General features: G+C 65.2%; 1 protein-coding gene across 4 annotated transcripts; it reads right to left on the minus strand.

Annotated features, from left to right (window-relative positions):
- Nucleotides 1-473: 473 nt before the first annotated feature.
- Nucleotides 474-18,525, minus strand: PGAP2 (post-GPI attachment to proteins 2). 4 transcript variants are annotated; one of them, XM_086630661.1, is made up of 7 exons: nucleotides 18,493-18,525; nucleotides 16,627-16,801; nucleotides 14,296-14,548; nucleotides 11,986-12,080; nucleotides 1,644-1,752; nucleotides 1,382-1,479; nucleotides 474-606 (listed from the first exon to the last, which is right to left on the minus strand). In XM_086630661.1, exons 2-7 carry the CDS (start codon nucleotides 16,789-16,791, stop codon nucleotides 496-498), a joined length of 831 nt encoding a protein of 276 aa, XP_086486787.1. In that variant the 5' UTR covers nucleotides 16,792-16,801; nucleotides 18,493-18,525; the 3' UTR covers nucleotides 474-495. The 4 variants fall into 4 exon arrangements, with proteins under 4 accessions (XP_086486787.1, XP_086486786.1, XP_086486789.1 ...); XM_086630660.1 differs by having other exon boundaries at nucleotides 11,974-12,080; XM_086630663.1 differs by lacking the exon at nucleotides 474-606 and having other exon boundaries at nucleotides 1,210-1,479.
- Between the last annotated feature and the right edge of the window lie 514 nt (nucleotides 18,526-19,039).

Here is a 19,039-nt window from a genome sequence, read left to right on the forward strand (position 1 = left end):
ACCCAGGGTCCATGTCCTGCACCCCAGGGCCCATGTCCTGCACCCCAGCCCCAGCACCCAGGGTCCATGTCCTGCACCCCAGGGCCCATGTCCTGCACCCCAGCCCCAGCACCCAGGGCCCATGCCCTGCACCCCAGCACCCAGGGCCCATGTCCTGCACCCCAGCCCCAGCACCCAGGATCCATGTCCCGCACCCCAGGCCAGACCCCACCGTGGCCCGGGGTCCCAGGAAGGGATGGGACCTACTGGCCGTGCACCAGCTGGGCTGGGTGGAAGTGACGTAGAGTTTGCCGAGAGCTCACAAAAAATACTCAGTGCTTTATTTCAACCTGCACACCAAGGCGCAGAGCGGGCACATGCCACACGCATGCAGGCAGGGGAGCGGGATGGAGCCCGGCCCGGCGACGCTCACGGAGGGGCACGCACGTGGCAGGACCCGCTCGAAGGCCACCCCGGCCCCGGCTCAGCCAGGGCCACTGGCCAGGGCGCCGCAGCTCATGGTGGAAGAGGCTCTGCCCAAGCCCCCGGAGCGCAGGAACGAGCGCTGGGACATCCCAGGGGACCATCGGTGGTGGCTGCGTTCACGTCAAGGGCAGTGCCAGGGACCTGCGTTGGTCCATCATGGCCGAGCGCGGCGCAGGGCGAGCCCTGGCAAGCGCCGAGCTCCCCAAATTCGATGGCACCTGGTGCCAACAGGCTCAGCCCTCTCCCCCTGCCTGCAAGCCCTGCGTGCAACCTCTGCCTGCAACCCCTGCCTGCTACTCCTGCCTGCTACTCCTGCCTGCAACCTCTACCTGCAAGCCCTGCCTGCAATCCCTGCCTGCAAGCCCTGCCTGCAACCCCTGCCTGCAACCCCTGCCTGCTACTCCTGCCTGCAATCCCTACCTGCAATCCCTGCCTGCAATTCCTGCCTGCAACCCCTGCCTGCAAGCCCTGCCTGCACCCCCTGCCTGCTACCTCCCCCCCTGCAGGGGCAGGCAAGGCTGGCCCCCGCGCCTCGGCGCTGGCAGCAGAATCCTGCTCTGCCTGGAGCATCCCCCAGAGAAAGAGGCAGCAGGTACGTGCCCCCTCCTCTGCCCTCCTGCCCATCCCAGCAGCCAGCAGGAGCCAGGGCAGGGGGTACCGGCTCGAGGGTCCCAGCCAGAGCCCCAGCTCCCGTCGGAGAGCTCCAGGCGCAGCCGGGGACCACGCAGAGCCTGGGACCCCCCCTGCAGCAGCTCCACGGCAAACGCCCCGGCCCTGGGGGCAGCAGGAGGGAAGGGGCCCTCTGCCTGCCCCAGGGGCGCAGCAGCCCCCGCCTGGCACCGGCACGGCGGCTGGCATGCAGCCAGCTGTGGCACCAGGCTGGCTAGAAGTGCTTGTCCTCCAGCAGCGAGCTCACCACCAGCTCCTTGTTGCCGAAGTCCCAGAAGGCGGTCATGTGGAAGGCCATGTTGGAGAGGACAACCAGGTACTCCAGGAAGGCGAAGACGGTGTACACTGGTGGAGGAAATGCAGCAGGTGAGGGCAGCCGGGCAGCCGGGCACCGTCCGTCCCGGGGGAGCTCCCCTGGATCCAGCAGCGTCACCCCGGCCCCTTCCGCAGGGCATCCCCCCGGCACAGCCGCGCGGCGGGGGGCACGCAGCCCTGCCTGGCCCCCTCACCTCCAGGGCTGCAGTACCAGTTGTGGTGGAAGTAGACGCACACGGCAAACGCAAACGTGATGAAGGTGAAGAAGAAGAGCAGCTGCTTCCACTTATACGACTTGCGCTCCTGGAAGAGGCCAAGGGTTGGGTGACAGCCCCAGTCAGTGCCCGGTGCCCGGTGCCCGCCCCATCCCTCCTGCCCGGCATGGCAGGGACCCGCCGAGGCCACGGCGGCTCAGCCCTCGCCCCTGCGGACGCCGGAGATGCCAGAGCAGCCATTGCCATCCCCAGGGAAGCTCTGCCCGGGCCCTGCCACAGCCACGGGGGCACTGGGAGCACCCCAGTCCTTGGGTCCACCCGCCCCAGCAAGGACCAGTGGCCGCACCAGCTGCTTTGGCAGAGCTGTGTCCCAGGGGCACGTGGGGGGATCATTCCTACGTGGCGACAACCCCAGTTGATGCCCGGGCTCCCTGCGCCGGGGCACGAGGCAGCCCTGAGGGCGGGCTGCCGTGGGGGGCTGCGGTGTGCCACCAGCTCCCACCCCCAGCCCTTCCCCACCAGGACCCGATGCCGTAGCCCAGCGCGGGGCGATGGGAGCCATGGGAGCCTCCGGCACGGTCTGACACCAGCGCGGCAGGAGCCCTGGCACACGCGGGCAACCCTGAAGCATCTGGCCGCCTGTGGCAGCGCGGGCACACACATGGCACACGGAGCCTTCGCAGCTCCCCGAAGAGGAGCCAACGGCTCTACCAGACAGTAGATCCTCCGGCTGCGGGGCCAGGGCGGCTGCAGGTGGCCTCGGCCCCCCTGGCGCTGCCCAACCGCCCCGGTGCGGCGCGGGGAATTCACCGGCGCGCGCAGCCGCCGCTGCACCCCCTCACTCGCAACTGCGCCGGGGAGGAGGAAACCACATGAAGGGGCGGCAGCCGGGGCGGGCGCTGCGCCGGAGGCATCGCACGAGCTGCCCTGGCACTGGAGGGGGCCCCATCCTGTCCCTCAGCACCAACTCCGACAGCACGACGGGCGGGAGCGGAGCACCAGGCTGCTGCCAGCCCTCTCCCCCACGGGGGGCTCCCCCAGCCCACCGCCCCATCTGCACGCTGGGGGCCGTGGGGCTGCAGTGGGTACCGGCTCCAGACCCCCCCCCATCACGCCGGGGTGAGCCGGGGGCCTCCGCGGCAGAGGGACCCCAAACCGCGGCCAGAGGCTGAAGAGGACGTGGGGGAGACCCCCCTGTCTCCGTCCCAGCGCAGGATGGCGGCCCCGGTCCCTCACCCCAGTCACCAGCATGGGCAGGAGGGCTCAGCCCCACACAGGAGGGCTCAGCCCCATGGCAGGAGGGCTCAGCCCCACACCAGGAGAGCTCAGCCCCATGGCAGGAGGGCTCGGCCCCATGCAGGAGAGCTCAGCCCCATGGCAGGAGAGCTCAGCCCCACAGCAGAAGGGCTCAGCCCCATGCAGGAGAGCTCAGCCCCATGGCAGGAGGGCTCAGCCCCACACAGGAGAGCTCAGCCTCATGGCAGGAGGGCTCAGCCCCACACAGGAGGGCTCAGCCTCATGGCAGGAGAGTTCAGCCCCACAGCAGAAGGGCTCAGCCTCATGGCAGGAGAGTTCAGCCCCACAGCAGAAGGGCTCAGCCCCATGGCAGGAGGGCTCAGCCCCGTAGCAGGAGGGCTCAGCCCCATGCAGGAGGGCTCAGCCCCATGACAGGAGGGCTCAGCCCCACACAGGAGAGCTCAGCCCCATGGCAGGAGGGCTCAGCCCCATGCAGGAGGACTCAGCCCCGTAGCAGGAGGGCTCAGCCCCATGGCAGGAGGGCTCAGCCCCATGGCAGGAGAGCTCAGCCCCACGCGAGAGGGCCGGGGACACCACGGACGGCCCAGACACAGGCTGTTATTCCCGGTTCTGGGTGGGAGGGGAATTTCCCCCTCGTCTGACGTTTCACGTGAGACAAAACCTCCATTTTCAGGGACTGCTGAGAAGAAGGAAAATTTCAATCGCCCCATCACACTTTCCATCACCCCCCGCCCCGGAAAGCGTGCCGGCACGCTCAGCCGGCCGCCCCGCCGGCACAAACCGCTCACGGCACGGAGGAAAACCCAGAGAGGAAGGACGGCCCCGCGGTCGCCTTCGGCACCCGGGGCTGCGGGGCCCGGGCAGGTCCCTTCCCGCTCGGGCTGACGAGGGTCCCTCTCCCCAGTGGCTCCTGGGACCCTCTGGAGCAGCCCCTGCCCGCAGCCCCTGCCCGCAGCCCCTGCCCACCTGCCCAGCAGGACGCAGGGGGCAGCTGGTGCTGGGTGCGCGGGCGCGGGGCCAGCGGCGCGGGGTGGGTGGGGGTGTGCGGCGGTGCCAACCTGGGAGTTAAATAACAACGAGCAGCCGGGACCGAGGCGCACGCCGAGTTTCACACCGGAAAAGCGGGTGACGGAACAGCCGTGTTTTCACCCGGGTCCCACGGCAGCGGAAACGGTTGCGCGACGAAGCGGCGGCAGCTCCCCGCTGCGCTCCCCCGCACCGCGTGGCGCGGCACCGCGGCGTAGGGCACCGCGCCACCCAGCACTGCGCCCTGTCATCGGGCACCGCGCCGCGCTGCACCATGTCCTACGGCACCGCCGTGTGCTGCCCTGCGCCGGACCGCTCTGGACCACGCCATGCCACACGCCACGGCATGGCAGCGCGCGGCACCGCGCTGCGCCACACGGCCCCCGAGTCACGGAATCATAGAATCATAGAATGGTCAGGGCTGGAAGGGACCTTCAAAGGTCATCTAGTCCAACCCCCCTGCAAGGAACAGGGATATCTCCAACTAGATCAGGTTGCTCAGGGCCTCGTCCAACCTGGCCTTGAACGTCTCCAGGGATGGAGCATCCACCACCTCTCTGGGCAACCTGTTCCAGTGTTCTACAACTCTCAATGGTTTGGGTTGGGAGAGACCTTGAAGATCATCGAGTCCAACCATTAACCCAGCACCGCCAAGCCCACCGCTGAACCACGGCCCTCAGCACCACATCTACACGGCTTTTAAATCCCTCCAGGGATGGTGGCTCCACCGCTTCCCTGGGCAGCCTGTTCCAATGCTCCTCAACCCTTTAGGTGAAAAATTTTTCCCTCATATCCAACCTAAACCTCCCCTGGCACAACTTGAGGCCATTCCCTCCCGTCCTGTTGCTCGGTGCCTTTCCCAGTCCTGCTGGCCACACCGTGGCTGGTACAAGCCCAGATGCCGTCGGCCTCCTTGGCCACCTGGGCATGCTGCTGGCTCATGTTCAGCTGCTGCTGACCAACCCCTCCAGGTCCTTTTCCACCAGGCACCTTTCCAACCACTCTGCCCCAAACCAGTAGGGCTGCGTGGGGCTGTGGTGACCCCAGTGCAGGACCCAACACTCTGCCTTGCTGAACCTCATACAGTTGGCCATGGTCCATGGATCCAGCCTGTGCAGATCCCTCTGCAGAGCCGTCCTGCCCCTCCAGCAGATCAACGCTCCTGCCCAGCCTGGTGCCATCTGCAAACTCACTGAGGGGGCACTCGATCCCCTCGTCCGGATCATTGATAAAGATACTGAACAGAACTGGCCCCAGTACTGAGCCCTGGGGAACACCATTCATGACCAGCCACCAACTGGATGCAACTCCAGTCACCACCACTCTCTGGTGATGGCAACTGGTGCTGCCTGAGCCATGAGCAGGGCAGTAGTACAGCCCGTGGTGGTGAGCAGATGGGTGGCTCATCTCTGCTGGGCACCAGCAGCTACTGGAGCTCCGGCTGCGCTGCCTGAAGCACGGGCAGGCTGGTCCCTGCCTCCTCCTCCTCCTCCTGTACCAGGGCAAGGGATAACACTCCACCTCCCACATCTCCCCCGCAGTCCCTGTGCCCCTCGGTGCTGCGGCTGGGCATCCTGCCGGGGCTGCCCATGCCACCACAGGGACCTTCTCCAGGGAGCAGCAAATGGTGCCAGATTTCAAGCCAGCGGCTGCTGAGAACCCTCTGTTCAGCAACGTGGGCATCTGTCGCGACGTGCCGCCTCCCAGCCCCCGCGCAGCCCTGAGGACCCTGTGGGTGTAATCCTCTGGGCACCGGGCTGAGCTGGAGGTGCCCTGGCATTAAGGATTAACACCTAATTATCCAGTCACCTCTCTAATCCTTGGTCACCTCTTCACCCACGAGGCCGCAGAGGCGCAGGGTCAGGGTGCCACGGCACGAGCCTGGGGTGGCTGATCCTACCGGGACACCCTCAGGGATCCTGGTGCAGGATGAGAGGCAGGAGACCCCCCCAATTAGTGCCCAGGAGGGGAGCTGGCAGCTCTAAGCAGCCTGGCAGGAGGCTGAAGCCACCACACTGCAGCTCCCTGCGAGGAAAAAGAGGGAGAAGAAAATGCCAAGGACGTGGGACGAGCGACTGTGAAACGCTCAGGATGCACACCGAGTGGGGAGGGTGGTTTCACAGCCTGGCAAAGCCAGAGGGAGAGCGGCGCAGCCCTCCTTCCCGGGGAAGGAAAACCTGACCCGGACCCTGAGCCTGACCCAGCACAGTGCAGAGGGTGCCAGGGCAGAGGGTGCCGGGGCAGAGGGTGCTGGGGCAGAGGGTGCCGGGGCAGAGGGTGCCAGGGCACTCCCATGGCACAGGCAGCAGGCATCAGCCACCCAGGGACGAGGCACTCCAAGCTCAGCCGACTTGAGGCTTCCCCAGGCCCTCGCTGGACTGGCACAGCTGCAGCTGCCAACGCTCAGCTGCCAACCCTGGCATCGCAATTTCCTCCTGGCAAGACAGACCGGGGCATCCCATGTCCCCCGCCAGCCACTGTGGTTTCACGCAGCCCCTCTCTCCCCGAGCCGGCGCTGGGTGCGTGTCTCGCCCAGAAAACCGCCGGCAAATTCCATCCATCACGGCAGCTGGCAGGCTCCGAGCTGAGGCACGTTCCCCGGGCACACAAAGGTGAGGCAGGAGCAGGAGACCGGATGATGGGCAAGAGAAGAGCCCCGTTCCTGACGGGGACAGGGAATGGGATGGCAAATGGAGCACTGGGGCCGCTCCTGGAGCCATCCCTTCCCAGGGCATGGCAGCGCCCTCGAGGCCACGTGTGGGGGACCCCAGAGCTGAAGGCAGCACTGCAGGGGGGTCTCAGGAGAGCAGAGCAGAGGGGCAGAATCCCCTCCCTCGCCCTGCTGCCCACGCTGCTCTGGATGCAGCCCAGGACACGGTTGGCTTTCTGGGCTGCCAGCGCACGGTGCCGGCTCATGGTGAGCTTCTCATCACCCAACACCCCCAAGTCCTTCTCCTCAGGGCTGCTCTCCATCCATTCTCCACCCAGCCTGTCCTTGTGCTTGGGATTGCCCCAACCCACGAGCAGGACCTTACAGCAGTGGCAGCACACCTAGTCCTTGGTGCTTGCCCGTGGCTGCCGTGGCATTGCCCTCCCTGGCTGCTGTCTCTGTGGTCTCCACACACCCGTCCCAGCTTCTGGCTCTGCTGTGGTGAGCCCTGGCACGAACTGGCCGCGCGCTGGGGTATTTATAGAGGGTTCGTGCGAGCTGCCGCCACCGCTCCCACGGGCTGCTGCCGCCGGACCGCCGGCGAGGCGCCGGCAGGGCTGAAACCGCGCGCCTGCACCGACCGCGCTCGCGGCACCCTCCGCACGGCTCCAGCAGCACCTGGAAGCTCAGCTCACACGTTGTGCCCCGGCAGCGTCAGCAGAAACGGCTCAACCGGCGCCGAGCGGGGCGGGAGCGGCGCTGCGGCGAGCCGGGTGCTGCCAGCCAGCCCCGCCATGCCCATGCAGCTGGGGTGTGCACCCAGCAGCACCTCTGCCTTCGTGCTTGCTGCACCAGAAGCCACCAGCCTGGGGCTGGGCTCAGCCCGGTGGAACGGTGGCACTGCGGTGGCACCGGAGCAGCTGGCCCAGTGGCCGCTGCCCACGTGCATGCTGCCAAAACACAGCTGCTAGTGATGATGGGCAATGGGGCAGGGGGGAAACATGTCTGCAAAGAAGAAGTGAAACTGCTCTGCTCTGCTGCACCACTCGCCATCTCTGCTGTGCCAGAGCCAGCTGGGGAGGGAGGGTTTTAAAGGGCACACAGCCAGCCAGGAGCAGAGAGTGACCACGGAGACACCAGCCAGGGAGGGCAATGCCACGACAGCCACGGGCAAGCACCAAGGACTAGGTGTGCTGCCACTGCTGTAAGGTCCTGCACGTGGGTCGGGGCAATCCCAAGCACAAGGACAGGCTGGGTGGAGAATGGATGGAGAGAAGCCCTGAGGAGAAGGACTTGGGGGTGTTGGTGGATGAGAAGTTCACCATGAGCCAGCACCGTGCGCTGGCAGCCCAGAAAGCCAACCGTGTCCTGGGCTGCACCCAGAGCAGCGTGGGCAGCAGGGCGAGGGAGGGGATTCTGCCCCTCTGCTCTGCTCTCCTGAGACCCCCCTGCAGTGCTGCCTTCAGCTCTGGGGTCCCCAGCACAAGAAGGACATGGAGCTGCTGGAGTGGGGCCAGAGGAGGCCACGGAGATGATGGGAGGGCTGGAGCACCTCTGCTCTGGAGACAGGCTGGGAGAGTTGGGGCTGTTCAGCCTGGAGAAGAGAAGGCTCCGGGGAGACCTTCCAGCACCTTCCAGTGCCTAAAGGGGCTACAGGAAAGCTGGAGAGGGGCTTTGGACAAGGGTGTGGAGTGACAGGACTTGGGGCAATGGCTTTAAACTGGAAGAGGGGAGATTTTGACGGGATCTGAGGAAGAAATTCTTCCCTCTGAGGGTGCTGAGGCACTGGCACAGGTTGCCCAGAGAAGCTGTGGCTGCCCCAACCCAACCCGCTCCACGCTCAGGCCGTAGCTGGAGACCCTCTGCCTCCATTCCCCTTTTCCCCTGAGCTCTCTGCTTTGCCCCTTCCCCTCCCCCTCCCACCCCGCTTTCTCTTTCCTTCCCTCCCGCAGGGTTTTGTTTTCCTTTCTCTCGCCATTTGCCACCTTGCAACTGGGAACCGTCTGCACTTCCCCATTACGAACCAGTTGCTCAGCACCTTCCTGCCCCTGCAGAACTGCCGTTGCGACACGAGCCCTGACGAACACGAGGCTTTTGCAAGAGCAATTCCTGTCGCTCACACGCCGACGCTCCGGCAAACCTGGCGAGCTTCACCCGCTCCGGCACCACCAAAACGCAGGGCCAGGCACGGGGCCCCTGCCCCGGCAACGGTCCCAGGTTTGGTCCTGGAGAATCCGAACCCTACCAGGGACCCTCGGTGGCTTCCTCTGCTCCAGGACCCTCTGCTGAAGAGGGAAGAGGGGGCACTGTGGGACCAGAGCTGTGCCCCTCACTCGTGCCCTCCTGCCACCGCCAGCTCCAGGGCTGGGGGCAGCAAAGCCGAACAAAAAGATGCCACAACCAGATCCAGAACCCGGCCCCGAGACGCCGTGACCGGCAAGAAGAGATGGCTCGTGGCGCCTTGCCCTGAAACAGCCCTGCGAGCCCCCGGCCCCGCCAGCTCAGCAGGCGCTGCCCAACTTCTCCCTGCTCCTGCTGAGGCTGGCACTTCCCACCGGCCGCTTGGCTCGGTGCCAGGAGGATGCGGCGGCGGCAGCACCGCGCTCGCCGCGGCCTCGTGCAGCCCCGCCGCCCCCCTCGAGCTGAGCCAGCTGCCAGCACCGCAGGAGCCGGGGCAAGCCCGCGGGCACCCCGCCGCCGCTGGCTTTGGGAAGCGGGCATGCAGGGCACGGAACCCAACAGCGGGATGAGCCCCCGGAGCCGTGATTCACAGCAGGAGCCCAACGCGCGCAGCACGGGACGCCGATGGAGCGACAAGGCGGGTCTGCGGGGCGGCGATAAGGGCGAGCACCCGCTTATCGAAGGATGCCGCCCGCGGCCGCGCGGCTGGTGGCGTGCCAAGCCCTCGGCCCGCTTCATCCAGACGCGTCCCACCCACCACCCCCACAGCGCTTCCCTTTTCGGGAGGAACTCGCCCGCACCCTCGCTCCCCGGGCGACAGCTCCATCTGCCGACACGCGGCCCCGCGGGGACCCGGCGTGGGGGACACCCGGTGCCGGTGGTGCCAGGTGGTGGCATGGTGCCAGCGGTGGCATCTTCAGCCAGGGAATGACTGTGCCCCCCTGCACTTCCACCCGGGGATGTGCCGCAGCTGACAAAGGCTCCTTTGCTGAGCGTGGGCACGCGCACAAGGACGCGGGAGCTCCCTGGCACAGCTCGAGCTCTGCAGAGTCAGGGAGAGGGTGACAAGGATGAGGTGCCACCGTGTCCACGGAGGCACCTGGCCACAGATGCCGCAGACACTGCAAGCTGCCGCCAGCCCAAGCAAGTCCTGCAGCACGGGCAGGCGGGTGTGCTGTGCCCCTCATCCCATGCCCAAAACAAGCCACCCGGCAGCACCCACCGGGGCAGGAGATGCACAGGCGGCTCCAGCGCCAGCGGGTGCACGAGCCCAGGTGACAGCACCAGCGACACCGAGCCCACAGCCTTTGGGGGCACAGGCTGCTCCCCAGCAGAGCCCCAGCAAGGCCACCGTCCCACTGCAGCACTGGGGACCAGCAAACACACGGGACCAGCTCCGGACAGCCGTGCCAGCACCTCCTGCCTGCTCTGCTCAGCTCCTCAGGAGCGGGTAATGAACCAGCCCTGGCAGGTGATGTGGCAGAAGAGGGTAACCTGCAGGCAGAAGTGATGCCAGATGGCAGCAGGGCACACCGGGCCAAAACCCCACCGGCGGGAGTTTGCTCGTGGTGTTCCCTAACATGAACCTGGGAGAATCCCACTGGAATTACCAGCAGAGGAAAGGCAGACGTTCAGAGGCAGGCTGCTCGCCTCCCTGCCCGCTCGCCCGGCTCCGACGCTGTCATGGGTCAGGGACACGTCACACCACAGCGCTCTGCTCCGAGTTCTCGCAAAAAGACAAGTCAAAAAAGATGGAATAAATAAAAGGAAGCCATGGGACTGCTGGGCTCCCGTCATCCCCTTAATGCCAGAGGCACCAGACCGCCTCCCAGCGAGAGGGGAACCCCGGGAGCTCCAACAGCCCCTTCCGTAGGGCACCTCGCAGCCAAACGCCTGCTGGAAGCTTCTTTTCCAGGTTGCAGAAATCAGCCAGCAAGGGGACGGGCTCGGGAATTGCCGGAAGGGAACGATAAACAGACATGATGGAGCAGGAGCCTTGGCGAGACCCGTGGGCAGCGTGTCCAAGCGGACCCCACGCACGGCACCCATCCTGCTCACCCGTGGGCAGCGTGTCCAAGCGGACCCCACACACGGCACCCAACCTGCTCATCCGTGGGCAGCGTGTCCAAGCGGACCCCACGCACACGGTCCCTTCGGAGAGATCGCTCCCAGCCCTGGGATAAGGGCACCCACCTCCGACCGTTTCCCCTGGAGGTCTCTGCTTTGCAAAGCCATCACCTTCCTGGGGCGATACAGTCCAGGGAGCCCCGGGGACCCTTCCCCTTTAGTACTGGGGACTGTGAGGGCTGGAGTGGGGACCAGCTGGGTGAGACGCATCCCCGAGGAGAAAAGCACAGAGAGGTCCAGGGATCCCACGCCCCAAGCAGAGCAGGAACGTGCAGAAGCAGCTTTCGCACACGGCGTTTCGGAGCCGGACGTGCTGCCCTGCCCGCCTGTGGCTGTGGATGGGGCTTTGGGCAACCTGGTGTAGTGGAGGGTGTCCCTGCCCATGGCAGGGGGTTGGAACTGGATGGTCTTGGAGGCTGCTTCCAACCCAAACCCTTCTGTGATCCTATGAGCCGGTGCCCACGGTCTGGCACTGACGCCACAAACCAGCACGGCGCCAAAGCGGCATCCAGGCGATGGAGCCAGAAGCCCCTGGCTGGATCCTCTGCCTGACCTGCTGGACAACCAGCACATCCCCGAGCCCACCAGCCCCCTCACAGGGAACAAGACCCGCGGCCAGCCCGCTCGGCAGGATGGCTCAGGGCACCGATTCCCGGAGGAAAGGGAGAACACACCACCTGGTGCCCGCTGTTCTGTCTGCGGGACCAGCAGGTTCCCAGTTGCCCAGCACAGAGAAGCCAATTCCAGCCCAGAAACCAGCATCCTCAGGCAAGGAGAAGGGGTCGGCAAACCCCACCCCCGGGGGCACTAACGAGGCCGTGTTTAAACGTCAGCTCCAAGTGAAAACCAGAAAACAGGAAATCCAAAAATTCCTCCCCACTTTGTACTGGTAACCCATGAATTTTGCTGACCACGTTTCCCAGTGTCACCCGGTGGCGTTAACCCCTTCGGCACCTGCTGAGGGTTATTTCGCAAGGGAGCGACAGCCGAAGCCCCCCCCCCCGGCCAGCCGAGCCCCCTCCCCAGCACCCGGCGCCGCGCGGAGAGAGGAAAGGAAAGGGGCTGTACCTCGGGACTTACTGTGTGCTTCCCAGTCAGCCTCCAGAGCACGCACGTCAGCAGCATGTGGCCCAGCGCCGACGCGATGAAGACGATGAAGGCATTTTCGTGGATTGCTGAATCAACGAGATGAGGTTTCCTGTTAAATCTGAGCCGAGGGCACACGGGGAGCACGAGGTGGGCTCTGGGAGGGTGAAAGACTGTTCCCTGCAGGACTTGGCACCCAGGAGCTGCTGTGCCCCCACTGGTTCTGGGCATCCAGGGGCTGCTGTGCCCCCACACGAGCGCACTGGCTTTGGGCACCCAGGACTGCTGTGCCCCCAGACGAGCACACTGGCTCTAGGCACCAGGGGCTGCTGTGCCCCCACTGGTTCTGGGCATCCAGGGGCTGCTGTGCCCCCACACAAGCGCACTGGCTCTGGGCACCCAGGGACTGCTGTGCCCCCAGACGAGCACACTGGCTCTAGGCACCCAGGGGCTGCTGTGCCCCCACTGGTTCTGGGCATCCAGGGGCTGCTGTGCCCCCACACGAGCGCACTGGCTCTGGGCACCCAGGGGCTGCTGTACCCCCCATGCAAGCACACTGGCTCCGGGCACCCAGGGCCTCGGCAGGAGACGGGCACAGCACGGCTCCGTGTGCCCCACGCCCACGCGGAGAAGGGGAAGGGGGATTTAATGGCGAAACTGCTTGTGTGTGCCTGGCGGCCCCCTCTATGCCCGAGGCTGGAGGGGGATGTGAGCTGCTGGCAGACTTCTCCCAAAGGTGCCAAGGGGGTGTTTATGTCCTCCAGCACCTGGTCTGGGAGTCTGTATGGCATCACACAGCTGTAAACCTCAGGTGCCCTTGAAAGCAGCCTGGTGTCACCACTATCGCTCTGGGGATGGGGAAACTGAGGCACAGAGAAGGGGTTTGCAGAGTGAGCCAGCCCAAGATCCAAAAAGGGCCATCTTCTGGCCTCCTGCACCATCCACCTGCCAAGTAACATGGCACCAGCCTTGCCACCAGCACCGAGGCCGTCTCGTGCGTCACTGAACTCGCACAGTGCAGGGTCGGGCTGGAAACGCCGCTGGAGCGGCACGGAGCCAGAGCAGCTCACGGAGCCACGCACGGAGCCCACGCGACTGCGGGCGAATCCATTTCAGATGAACATTCTATTTAAGAGTTTCCCAGCCTCTTCTCCAGGAGCTGACCCGCAGGCTGAATTCCCAACCCCCTGAATGTCAGAAATGATCTTCCCTGCGTCCCCTCTTCGTTCCAGAGGAAGGGAAACCACGCGTGGAGCGATGGCAAAGGAGCTGCTAGAGGTGAAGACACGAGCAGTGCCCTGCAGAGATGATCAACCTGAGCCCATTCTCATCTCGGCATGGCAGCTCCGGTCGGAAACTTTCCCACAAACCTCAGAAAACCGGGCTGGCTGCAGCTCTCAGCGTGGCTTTTGCCCAGCCCCTGCAGTGCTGCCTTCAGCTCTGGGGTCCCCAGCACAAGAAGGACATGGAGCTGCTGGAGCGGGGCCAGAGGAGGCCACGGAGATGATGCGAGGGCTGGAGCACCTCTGCTCTGGAGACAGGCTGGGAGAGTTGGGGCTGTTCAGCCTGGAGAAGAGAAGGCTCCGGGGAGACCTTCCAGCACCTTCCAGTGCCTAAAGGGGCTACAGGAAAGCTGGAGAGGGGCTTTGGACAAGGGTGTGGAGTGACAGGACGTGGGGCAATGGCTTTAAACTGGAAGAGGGGAGATTTCGATGGGATCTGAGGAAGAAATTCTTCCCTCTGAGGGTGCTGAGGCACTGGCACAGGTTGCCCAGAGAAGCTGTGGCTGCCCCATCCCTGGCAGTGTTCCAGGCCAGGTTGGATGGGGCTTTGGGCAACCTGGTGTAGTGGAGGGTGTCCCTGCCCATGGCAGGGGGGTGGGAATGGGATGATCTTTCAGGTCCCTTCCAACCCAAACCATTCCATGATTCTAAGCCAGGCAAAGCTGTCGGCTGCGAGATGAGGCGCAGGCAGAGCCATCCAGGTGACAACGTGCTTTGACATACCCAAACCCCAAAAGAGCATCTGAATTCCTAAGGGCATGCTCCCACCCCTGATGCATCAGAGAAGTCCCAATCACAGGTCCATCTGCAGTCCCCTGCCATGGTGGGTGCAGCTGGGGACACTGGCAGAGGCAGGCAGGGTGGCGACAGGATGCCTCGCCATGGGGAGACAGGGAGCGCTGGCAGGAGATGAGAAAGGTGAGCTGGTCAGGAACATCCCCCAGACCTACAGACCTCCATCAGCTGGAGGTTCATGTCATAGAATCATAGAATCACGGTTTGGGTTGGAGGAGACACCTACCATAGTTTTCCGATGAGGACACGTACGTCAGGACGAGGAGGGCGAAGTTCTCGAGGAGGTTGAGCAGCAGGTTGAAGTGGCACAGGCACGGGTAGCGCGGGTGGGAGCAGTGGCAGCTCTGGTAGTGGTTCCAGTAGGCGACGGCCACGAGGAAGCGGGGGGCCGAGTGGAGGCCGATGCAGAGGCGCCAGACGTAGCGCTGGGGGGTCTCGCCCCCGATGGCGGCGCTGATGGAGGGGAGGTAGTTGGGGACCTGGAAGAGAGACAGCGGCGCGTGGGGAGAGCATAGGGAGCACGTCGTACTGCAGCTCTCCAAGACACTAAAACTGTTTGGTTTGGGTTTTTTTCCTAAATAAGTTTATTCCTATTTCAAAAGCCAGGGAACGTAACGCGGCAGCAACCCTGGTTCATCCCCCAGGACCACGCTGCCCCCAGCCCTGCCAGAACAGTCCCCGGGCACTGGGGTGCCCTGCTCAGGGTCCCGCTCACGTTTCTCAGCTTTATCCTTTTAACCCTTAACCATTCCCTTTGCCCAGTCGTGGTCCCCCACATCTCTGCCCCCAAGTTTGGGGGGAGAGGCGAGAAGGGTGCGTGATTTTGTTAGCCCAACTCTAACGGCGAGAGCTGACAGCAACAGCAGGCAAAGACAACGTTCAGGGAAGAACAGGAAAACCATCAATACAGCCCTGGAATAAACTCCCACCCTCCACTCCCGACTTCCCGAGCCAGCCACGGTTGCCGTGCGCTGGGTAATCCACTCTTCCATGATCCTGCTCCGTCTCCCACGCAGAGCTGTGCATCCCCAGTGTCCTGCAGAGACCAGATCGGTGGCTCTCAAGGCATCCAGGGAGGAGCCGGCTCCTCAAGCAGCACCTGCCACCTCCATCCGACCCTGCGTGCCCTCTCGGGGCCAGCCACCACCTCGGAGGTCCCTGTCTCACCTCTCCCCGCTCTCAGCCCATCGGTTCTTCCCACGCGCAGCTGAAGAGCCCTCACTTCACCATCCCAGGAACAGGAGCTGCGTGACACCTCTGGGCATCCTTGCTGCCTTGGCCCACACACCCGTGTCGTGAGGAGGGGGCAGAAGCACACACCCAGTGTGTGCTTTACTTGTTTCTCCAAATCAAACCACCCTGGCACGTCGTTGCTCCGTCACCCCCTGCAGCAGCCTGCCTGGCCCTCCCTGCTCCAGGATCCTGGCATCGCCATCAGCCTGTGTCACCCCACTGTGTACGGGCACAAGGAACAACACAGACCCCATAAAACCCTGGGGCCATCTCCTGCTGCTGTGAGAACCACCACCTACTCCTGCCCTCTGTTCCCAGCTGGTAACCAGCTGCTTACCCACACTTGTGCCACGGCTGTTTGAGAGCCCTGGGGAGGAACCTGATCTCATCCCTTTCGGAAATCCAGGCGGTCCCTCTCAACCCCAGCTCCCCAGGCATGTCCTTGTGACTCCTCCAAAGAACTCCAGTAGATCTGAGGGGCAGCAATTCCTTTTGTAGAAGCTGGGCTAACTCTGCCACAAGACAGTACGTTTATCTGTAGTTTCGCCAGTTTTATTCCGTATCAGAATCACAGAATGGTTTGGGCTGGAAGGGACCTCACAGACCATCCAGTTCCAACCCCCCTGCCATGGGCAGGGACACCTTCCACTACACCAGGTTGCCCAAAGCCTCATCCAACCTGGCCTGGAACACTGCCAGGGATGGGGCAGCCACAGCTTCTCTGGGCAACCTGTGCCAGTGCCTCAGCACCCTCAGAGGGAAGAATTTCTTCCTTAGATCCCATCGAAATCTCCCCTCTTTCAGTTCAAAGCCATTGCCCCGTGTCCTGTCACTACACACCCGTGTCCAAAGCCCCTCTCCAGCTTTCCTGTAGCCCCTTTAGGCACTGGGAGGTGCTGGAAGGTCTCCCCGGAGCCTTTTCTTCTCCAGGCTGAACAGCCCCAACTCTCCCAGCCTGTCTCCAGAGCAGAGGTGCTCCAGCCCTCGCATCATCTCCGTGGCCTCCTCTGGATCCACTCCAACAGGTCCAACTACTAATAATCACCAGAGATTATTAATAATGGTCCAACAATCACCACCAACATGCTCAGCACAGACACCAGCCTGACCAGTCTCTACTTCCCCAGGTCCTCTTCAAAAAGCCGAAACCTCTGTTGCCAGCCCCGAGGCATCATGAGGACAACAAAGCAGCTTCAGGACCCCATAACACGTCCAGCAGGAAAGCCCTGAAGAAGAGAGGGATCCCGATCCCTGCCATCCCACTGGCTGCCCCAGCTGGGCTGCCACGACCTTGCAGGACGTTTTGCCGATGAGAGCCCCTTACCCCGCAGTGGGTCGCCGTCGTCTGCTGGAAATGGAACAGCAGAGACCAGATCACACAGAAAAGGAAACCGAAGAGCGGGCAGAGCACAGTCCCAACGGCCAGCGTGGTAAAACGGAGCCGGAAGAGGATCCCATCCCGATCCAGGGGCAGCGGTACCTGTAACATCTTGGTGGACCTGAAACAAGGGAACGAGCAAACGTGGGACGGGGATTCTTCATCCTGCAAGGTCCAGCCCCGCGCAGGGCTGGCACGGACGGCCGCTCCCACGCCAGTTTAACAGCCGCACAGCCCTCGGGTGGGCATCGAGGGTGGGCAGCCAGACCACCGTTCTCCTTCTGGAGACGCAGGGAGCCCGAGACTCACGTACACCAGCGAGCGGAGCCAGAGCAGCCGCCCGTCCGCAGCGCGGAGGGGCAGGCAGCAGGACGTGCGGGCGGCGGGACATCCCGCACCGCGCTGCGGACCGCGAGACCGATCTGGCTGGAAAGGCACGTGAGCTCTTTCCAGCAGGGAATATCCATCCAGACCGTTCCCGGGCTGCACGCACCGCACAGGACAGCGCTGACGCAGCGCGGGCACTGCCCGCTGCCGTGGCTCCTCCACCACGTCCCCGACCACCCGCATCCCCGTCCTCACGCCGCTGTCACCGCAGCGCGAGCCCGCCGCAGCCCTGCACCCAGCACCGTCCCGGCTGGGCGCTCAGCACCGGGACGGGGCTTCGGCTGCAGCACGTGGACCTTGCGAGCCCCGCGATAGCCTGGCACAGTGATGCAGCCATTGCTCGTGGGGCTGTTGGGCCGGGACAAGTGGTTTACCGAGCCTGGCAGCCGGCTCGGGGCTCTCCCCCAAATCGGTCCCGACGCTCGCTGGCTGCTCTCCCACCCTCAGCCATGGCTGATCGTCCTTCAACCTTCCCACGCGCCCGTGGCCACAGCCCAGCTGCCCACAGATCGCCAGGGTCGAAGGCACCTGAGTTCGGTCCCCACCATCACACCCCTGGCCCCCATCTCCCCCACCCCAGCGGGCTGCCCCCTTCCCCGGGCACGGGCCCCCGGGCAGCCCCAAAGCGGGGCCATGACGCTCTGCGGCGGGCGAGCGGCTGGGCTCCCTCCGTGCCAGGCTCCGGGACAAACCCGATTTCCAGAGGGTCCCTCCGAGGGCAGTTGGTTCCCAGGAGCCCGGGCAGCCCCCCGGTGCAGCGGGGCCATGCCCGCTCCAGCCCTGGCAGCGAAGGGCTGGGGGGAGCAGAGCGCAGCCCCCCACCCAGGGCTGTGCCGCTGCACCAGGGGCTGCTGCGGGATTCGGGGAGGGGGAGACTCATTTGCGGGACGGAAGCAAAGGGAAGACCCCCCCGGACATCCCCCATCCCAGAGACACCCCCGAGGACCCCAGCCCTCTCCGCAGAGACCCCCAGCACCTCCCAGTGCTACCAGTGACCCCCCCGGCACCTCCCTGCTCCCCCAGACCCCCTGAGCTGCACACCCAGTGCCTCTCCCCAGCACTGCCCCCGCCCCCCGCCAGCCCGGAGACCCCCCCGGGCACCTCACATCCCCCTGAGACCCCTCCCACCAGAGACATCACCTCCCCGGGCACCCCGCACACCCCAGAGACCCCCCCCGGGCACCCCACATTCCCCTGAGCCACCCCCCTCCCGGCCGCGACCTCCCAGTACTGTGACCCCCCCCGGACACCCCGATCCCCAGAGACACCCCCGAGGACCCCAGCCCTCCCCCCAGAGACCCCCAGCACGTCCCAGTGCTACCAGTGACACGCCCCCCCCCGGCACCTCCCTGCTCCCCCAGACCCCCTGAGCTGCACCCCCAGCGCCCCTCCCCAGCACTGCCCCGCCCCCCGCCAGCCCCGCACCGCTCAGCCGCCTCCGCGCTGCTCCATGCCGCGGCCCGGCATCGCCGCCACGCCCCCTCCCCCCTTCCTCCTCCTCCTCCTCCTCCTCCTCCTCCTCCTCTTCCTCTTCTTCCTCCTCCTCCTCCCGCCGCCCGCCCCTTCCTGCCGCTCGGCCGGGCCCCCCCGCTGCCCGGCCCGGGGCCCCGACGCCGCGGCCTTACCGCCCCCCCAAAGGACGCCCCCTACTGGCCGAGTCACCTCCGCGCCCGCGCCGCGTCGCGGTCCCTTTAAGGCTTTCGGCCCCGCCCCCTGCGCCGCGGCAGGCAGGGGCCCGAGCGCTCTGGGATTGGTCCGGCGGCGAGAAGCCCCGCCCCCAACGCCCCGGATGTTGGGCGGTTCTGCGACGAGACTTTTCTGGACCCTTCCGCAGAATCAGCCCCGCCCCCTCCGCGCGTCCAACTAATGGACGTTGAGGGCGCCGTAGACGTCAGGCGCTCCTTCAGCCAATCAGCGAGAAGCACTCGCTGTTCTACCAGGGGACGGGGAGGGGGAGCTGCCTCGCTTTCAA

Source organism: Tauraco erythrolophus, unplaced genomic scaffold (assembly GCF_009769465.1).
Source record: "Tauraco erythrolophus isolate bTauEry1 unplaced genomic scaffold, bTauEry1.pri scaffold_45_arrow_ctg1, whole genome shotgun sequence".
Taxonomy (NCBI): Eukaryota; Metazoa; Chordata; class Aves; order Musophagiformes; family Musophagidae; genus Tauraco; species Tauraco erythrolophus.